Source organism: Corvus brachyrhynchos, unplaced genomic scaffold, assembly GCF_000691975.1.
Source record: "Corvus brachyrhynchos isolate BGI_N302 unplaced genomic scaffold, ASM69197v1 scaffold412, whole genome shotgun sequence".
Lineage (NCBI taxonomy): Eukaryota > Metazoa > Chordata > Aves > Passeriformes > Corvidae > Corvus > Corvus brachyrhynchos.
In genome coordinates this window covers 1,067,768-1,073,805 of record NW_008236761.1, presented here as the reverse complement: position 1 = coordinate 1,073,805, position 6,038 = coordinate 1,067,768, and the positions used below count along the sequence as shown (strand labels likewise).

The 6,038-nt window shown below is 48.9% G+C and overlaps 2 protein-coding genes across 3 annotated transcripts in view; both read left to right on the top strand.

The window, feature by feature from the left end:
• Positions 1-509: 509 nt before the first annotated feature.
• Positions 510-5,070, top strand: MRPL48 (mitochondrial ribosomal protein L48). 2 transcript variants are annotated; one of them, XM_017727106.1, is made up of 8 exons: positions 510-619; positions 890-927; positions 1,238-1,323; positions 1,916-2,088; positions 3,256-3,358; positions 3,900-3,989; positions 4,631-4,706; positions 4,963-5,070. In XM_017727106.1, exons 4-7 carry the CDS (start codon positions 1,946-1,948, stop codon positions 4,703-4,705), a joined length of 411 nt encoding a protein of 136 aa, XP_017582595.1. In that variant the 5' UTR covers positions 510-619; positions 890-927; positions 1,238-1,323; positions 1,916-1,945; the 3' UTR covers position 4,706; positions 4,963-5,070. The 2 variants fall into 2 exon arrangements, with proteins under 2 accessions (XP_017582595.1, XP_017582594.1); XM_017727105.1 differs by lacking the exon at positions 4,963-5,070 and having other exon boundaries at positions 4,631-4,848.
• Positions 5,071-5,464: 394 nt separating this feature from the next.
• Positions 5,465-6,038, top strand: part of PAAF1 (proteasomal ATPase associated factor 1) — an 11,368-nt gene continuing 10,794 nt past the window's right edge. The window contains exon 1 of the mRNA XM_017727080.1: positions 5,465-5,529. Coding sequence (XP_017582569.1) covers positions 5,465-5,529 — 65 coding nt within the window. The remainder of the gene's footprint in view (positions 5,530-6,038) is intronic.

Genomic DNA, 6,038 nt, shown 5'->3' with positions numbered 1-6,038 from the left:
GGGGCTGATCCTGAAGGGATCCAGACCTCGAGATCGTGCCCTGGATCTGTCTTGGTGCTCCTGGACCACGGGCAGAGGTACCCACACACCCCTGCTCCCCATCCTCACACACCTAGAGGTCACCTCAACTCTGTTAGAACCCTCGTCTCCTGGCCTTGGCAGATCCCTGTCCCTCTACATTGGGACATTTGGGACATCGGTATTTATCCCCCATCCTGGTTTGGCGACAGCAAAGCTTTTTGTCGGATGGATGAACTGTTTCCCTCCATCCGTGTGGAGGTGGGACAAGCACGAGGGTGTTCACAGGCTATCCAACCACGTCCGTGAGAGCGTTGGATAGTCCAAACGCTCCTGGAGCTCTGGCAGCCTTGGGGCTGTGCCCATTCCCTGAGGAGCCTGGGCAGTGCCCCATCTGGGGGGAAGAACCTTTTCCTAAATCCAACCTAAAGCTCCGTTGATGCAGCTCCAGCTGTTCCCTCGGGTCCTATCCTAGAGCTGTAGTAACTGGAGGTGTTGGTGAAACTGCTCAGAGGATCTGCCACGCTGTTGTATTTTAACCACTGCAGGTGCTGTGCTCGGAGAAGGGAGTGTTGCTCAGGCAGGTGCTTGCCCTCAGCAGGTGAGAAAACATACACGACCAAAAATTTGCCTTTTTTTTTTTTTTTGCCAAATCTTCTAATAGTGGAGGTAAGACTTTGAGCTGGGAGCTGAAAGGGCTGTGGGATGGGAAGAAGGGGAAGTCCTTGTGCTTATGGGATCAGGCCGTGCCTTAGCAAGAGCATTTGCAAAAGGACATTGGCCACATATTTCCCATAGGTCAGGGAAACCAGAGTTGTTAATCATTATCTTGTTTCCTACAGATTTTTAATCATTATCTTGTTTCCTACAGAGCAGCAACACCCAGACAAAACCGTCTATGTGCTGCAGGTAAGGTCTGTTGTAAGTCCAGTTTTGAGGCAAAAATTCACTTCCGTCAAATAAATATTAAACATTGGAGCATTTGTGTTTAACTTTGGGGGGTTTTAGCCAATTTTGAACTGGTTAAATAACCTGAGCAGGTGTTCTTCCACTTTCATATGGTTTTTTCTAACATTTTCTTCTTTTTTGCCTTGTTCTTGGCTAAGCAACTGGCACCAGCCATGGTGTTCTGTAACATCAGTATGGGTTTGGGGCTCTCAGAGCACCTGCAGATGTTTGTTTGCAGCTGGAAACATGTTTGCTCTGCTTTCACTTTAAGGTGATGCACTCCTGAGTTGCCACAGATCCTACAGATCCCGACCTACACATGGAATTGGGAAGTTTAAATACCTGCTCCCAAAGGAGGTAGGCAGAAGGACTTCCTTCTGTGTTTGCTTTCCCAAGGTAGTCCTGAAGCATATGGAAGGCCAGGCTGGATGGGGTTTGGAGAAACCTGGGATAGTGGGAGGTGTTGGAATGGGATGAGATTTAAGGTCCCTTCCAATCCAAACTATTTGATGATTCCATGAAGTACCCACTCACCACACTGTAGAAATGCTTCATTTTGGCCAGTACATTCCTGTGGAAGTTAGTGAGCAGCTTTGGAAGGGAGGAACCTCTTCCTGATGTTGAATTTAACACCTAAACTCTTCCAGAATATTGTGAGCAGGTACTATTTGCATGTAACCTTTTCACGCTCCCTGAGACTTGGAAAGACATCCATTTGTGTGGAAGGAGGAAACAACAACAAGTCAGCTGCCTTTTAGGCAGGAACTGAAATAAACAGCAGGTTTATTTCTACTGGTTTTACTCCTTTCTTTCTTCCTCTGGAAGAAATTAATCACAGCATGAGTGTGTTTTCCGTGTGATGCCATCCAAGAGCCGAACTTTTATTCCCAGCATGGTTCAAACCAGATACTTTCTATTTTATTTTATTGTATTTTCTTTTGGAAAACAGGTTCCAAAGAGGAGAAAGGAAAAGGTGCAGATGAAAGAGATCAGTGCTGGCACTGAGTACCAGTATGGAGATGTCAACATCCAGATGACTTCCTATGATCTGTGCCTGGTGGAGCATTTTGCTCAGTATGTCCATAGACTCTGCAACCGGCTCTCAGTCCAGGTCAATGAGAGGTAGGGGGAAATCTGTCCCTCTGGATTATGACCACCTGCAGATCAGGGCACACTCCAGTCTCCCTGAGAGATTCCCATTCGGATGTAAATCCAAATCTCTCACCTTCCCTGTGGTCTCTTTTTGTGTGTCTGTACAATTTTGGATGCTGTATTCATGACAGGAAGGCTGAAATGGAGTTTTTCAGGCACTGACTTGAGCAGATTCCAAGGAAAAAATAGCTGTTACATTTCCTTCCTCTGAGGAAAAGGCTTTAAGCCTGTGGGTGCAGAGCCCGGGAGTTGCTGACATTTGCTGCTGGTTTTCCTTCCTGGTCTGTGATCCAGGCTCTGCACATCACCCTGGTTATCCAAACTGGAATGAGCTTGGGAAAGCCCTGAAGGTGCTGGGTGAGCTTCCTGCTACTTCAGTTTAGGAGGAGAGGATGCTTCAGGAGCATCCTAGATCTCCAAAACAGGCGTATCCCAACAGCCACTCCACTGGTTTTAATCCCCGAGGAATGTGAGGCAGCATCTTGGTGCCTGAAGTGCTCTCAGGGAGCTGCAGGCACTGGGGAAAGCACTGAGAGAATAAAACCAGTGGTGACTCTCTAAAATATGTATTTTCACTTGTACCCTCTGAGGCTGGATGTGGTTCAGTGTATAGAGAAAGAAAGGATTTGCCCTTCAGACTGGAAATTGAGGGGAAAAGGTGGGCAGGAGGATGGAGCTGTGATGTAGCTGTGGGAATAGGGATGAGGAGGCTGAGGTCTCTGAGTATGGGGCAGAGTCTGATCCACTCCCAGTCACATTCCCATTAAATCTGAGCTGTAAACAATGTATTTTGAGTGGTGCATTGCAGCAGCAGTTTCTAGCTCTGTCCCAAAAGACAAAATAAGTCAGAACTCTTGCTTTCCTTGAACTATGAAGAAGTTAAAAGTTCTCAGGCTGGTGTTCAGAGCTAATCCAGGTTTTTGCTGGCAGCAGTGCTGCAGAGCTTCCCCCTTATCTCCTTCCAGCAAAACAGCCGGCCTCTACCAGCGTCTGATTTGCAAGATACGTCCTTTGCATAATTAATTTCCCATGAAAAGTTAATCTCCTTTCCCATTCTCTGCTGTGGAGGTTGATTCATCCCTGTAAAGTAGTGCAGATGTCCTGCCTGTCCTAAGCACTGCCCTCTGGCTTTTGCAGCTATGCCATGCCCACCAAAACCAATGAGGTGCTGTTCCTGGAAGAGAGGGGATCCAAAATGCAGCTGGATGCAGTCCTGACCACCCACCAGAGGGTTGTCCAGGTAGGAGCTGGGATTTGCTGACAGCGCTGGGCCTCTCCTGCAGCACTTCCCATCACAGGCTCCCCAAACCCCTCGAACATTTAACAGATGAAAGGCATCATTTGGGCATAAATGGAAGCAAAAAGTCTAATTACATTTTCTGCTGAGTGTTGCTCCTGAACTAGAAGCCCAGAAGGGTTTCCTGGCTCTGTTTTTCAGGCAGAAGATTTAAGATCTATTTTCTGCAGAATAATTGATATGAGGGGTAGAAAAGTCATGTTTAGGGATGAGTCATCAGAGAAACTCATGGCTTAGATATTAGGGATACCTTCTTAACTGTGAGTGTGGTGAGGCCCTGGCACAGGGTGCCCAGAGAAGCTGTGGCTGCTCCTGGATCCCTGGAAGTGTCCAAGGCCAGGCTGGACACGGCTTGGAGCAACCTGGGATAGTGGAAGGGGTCCCTGCCCATGGCAGGGGGTGGGACTGGATGATCTTTAAGGTCCCTTCCAACCCAGACTATCCCGGGATTGTTCTCCTGCAGCTCTGTCATTTCTGCTTTCAGATCCGTGGTTTGAGTTCAACGTTTGCTCCCATACTCCTGGAAATCATTCAGAGTAACCAGCCTGAGGGGGTCCATCTGTTAGTGAAACAGGTACATTTACATTTCCCAGTGCCTTTCCCTTTAGGAAGCAGAGATGATCCATGCCATGAATTTGCTTTGAGAGCACAAACCTGGTCCCGAGCCTACTGTGTGCTCTAGACTTGGGGATACCAAGAATCCCCAAGAGCCAGGCAATCCCTGATCCATGAAAATCCATTGCTCCTAATTCTCAGTAAGTGTTTCATTTCCCATTTAGCCTTCTCTAATTAGTGCCACAGGAAGTGCCTTCCCAGCCCCTCCCATGGATCTGTAGGAAAGGGCAGTTGCAGGTTCCTTTCCTTTGCTGCCACAGATTCCCTGTGAGCCTTAAGGAAACATTTCACTTCAGCAGTGCTTCTCCACCTCTTCTCTGGGAATCCCCAGGAACATCATGAAGCAGTTGATAGCAAGGCTGGGACTGGAATCCCAAATGCTATGCCCTGCTTTGATGGAATTCGCTCCAGGAGGAGCATTCAGCTTGTTTTCTGTTGGAAGCCCAATGGTTTTCCAGCACTGAGTGACTTCCCACTGAGGCTTTCCACTCCCTGGGTGCAGTGGGCATGTAAGCCTTTAGTTTTTCCACTCTCGAGGGGTTGTCTTTGGGAAAGGGTTTGCGTGATCCTCACTTGTGATGGTTTTCCCTCCCTCTGTAGCACACGGAAGCCGATTTCAAGAGCCGACTGAAGTCTCGACCACAGCTGGAAGAGCTGCTGGCACAGATGTCCTGAGGTGAGGAACAAGGTGCCATCCATGGGCTGTTCCAGCCTCCAGAGGGTGCTTCCTATGCTTCCTACTGATCACTCGGTGAATTGGAAGGAATTCCCAGTGTCAGCAACCAGCTTGTCCCAATAAAAAAAATAATGCATTTGAATCTGACTGGTTTGTACTGGGAGCAAAGGTGCCACAATGGAATGTGGGTTTGCTTTCCTTCAGTTCTAGTTCTTTTTTTTTTTTTTTTAATACCTGCCTATTTTCCTTTTGATAGGTGGGGGTTTCTGCAGAAATCTCTGCGAGTGAATAATGCTGTGCTACAACAATCCCAGGAATTGTTACAACCAAATTTGATGGATGCCAAGAGAAACTGTGCCAGAAACTGGTTTGTTTGGAGGTTTTTTCTCCCCCTTTCTAAGGAGTGGCTCGTGAAAAAGACAGAAAGTAACTCATTCATTTACACTCTCCCCCAAATCGGGGCTGTCCAGGTGTTGCTTGTGCTTCCATGCCCGCTGTGATTTTTGGCCAGCAGTGCTGGAACCCAGCCCCTCGACATTCCCAGCACCCACAGCCCTGGCAAATAGCCTGGAACGTTCCTTCTGGCAAAAGCCATGGGTGCTCTTTCTCTTGCCTTATTTGCCAGTAAGTGGTGGTCAGATGAGAATCCATTTTTCTCCCATTCCAAATTTTTCTGTGGCTTCCCAGGAGATAAATCCCCTCCCCAAAAATCCCATCCTGTGGGACATGAGGTTATCACGACTGACAAAAGCCTTAGGATGGCACAGAGAACTGTTCTGGAGCCAAGACTCAGCCTGAGTGCTGTGAATGCTCCTGGATTGGGGTATTTTGGGCCAGAAGTCCCCAACCACAGAATCATTTTGGCTGGAAATGACCTCTGGAATCATTGAGCCCAAGCTGTGCCCAATCCCCACCTTGTCACCAGCCCAGAGCAGTGAGTGCCACATCCCGTTTTTCTTGGACACCTCCAGGGATGGGGACTCTAAACCTCCCTGGGCAGCCCCTGACAATGTTTAACCCCCCCTTCCGTTAAGAAATTCCTCCTGATATCCAACCTGAACCTACCGTGGCACAGCTTGACGCTGTATCCTCCAAACCCGCCCCCCCCCTCCAACTTCCAGTTCTCCCACTGGCACAGATGAAGCCGAGGGACGACAGATTCCAGATTTAATTTCCCAACAATTCCCCACGGATTTCCCAGCACCAGAAAGGGGGCGAGGGGCGCAGCCGCCCGCATTCCTGTGGGGCAGTCCGGGCGCTGTCAGTCCGTGGGTTGGGCTGGGCTCGCTCCGCGCTCCCGCTGCTGCCGCCGGGCCATGCAGGCCCCGAAGG

Coding starts and splice junctions, on each gene's coding strand:
- MRPL48 (XM_017727106.1), top strand. CDS start 1,946: ATGAAAGAGATCAGTGCTGGCACTGAGTACCAGTATGGAGATGTCAAC. Junction 3,359..3,899: donor CCCACCAGAGGGTTGTCCAG/GTAGGAGCTGGG, acceptor TTCTGCTTTCAG/ATCCGTGGTTTGAGTTCAAC. Junction 3,990..4,630: donor TCCATCTGTTAGTGAAACAG/GTACATTTACAT, acceptor CTCCCTCTGTAG/CACACGGAAGCCGATTTCAA.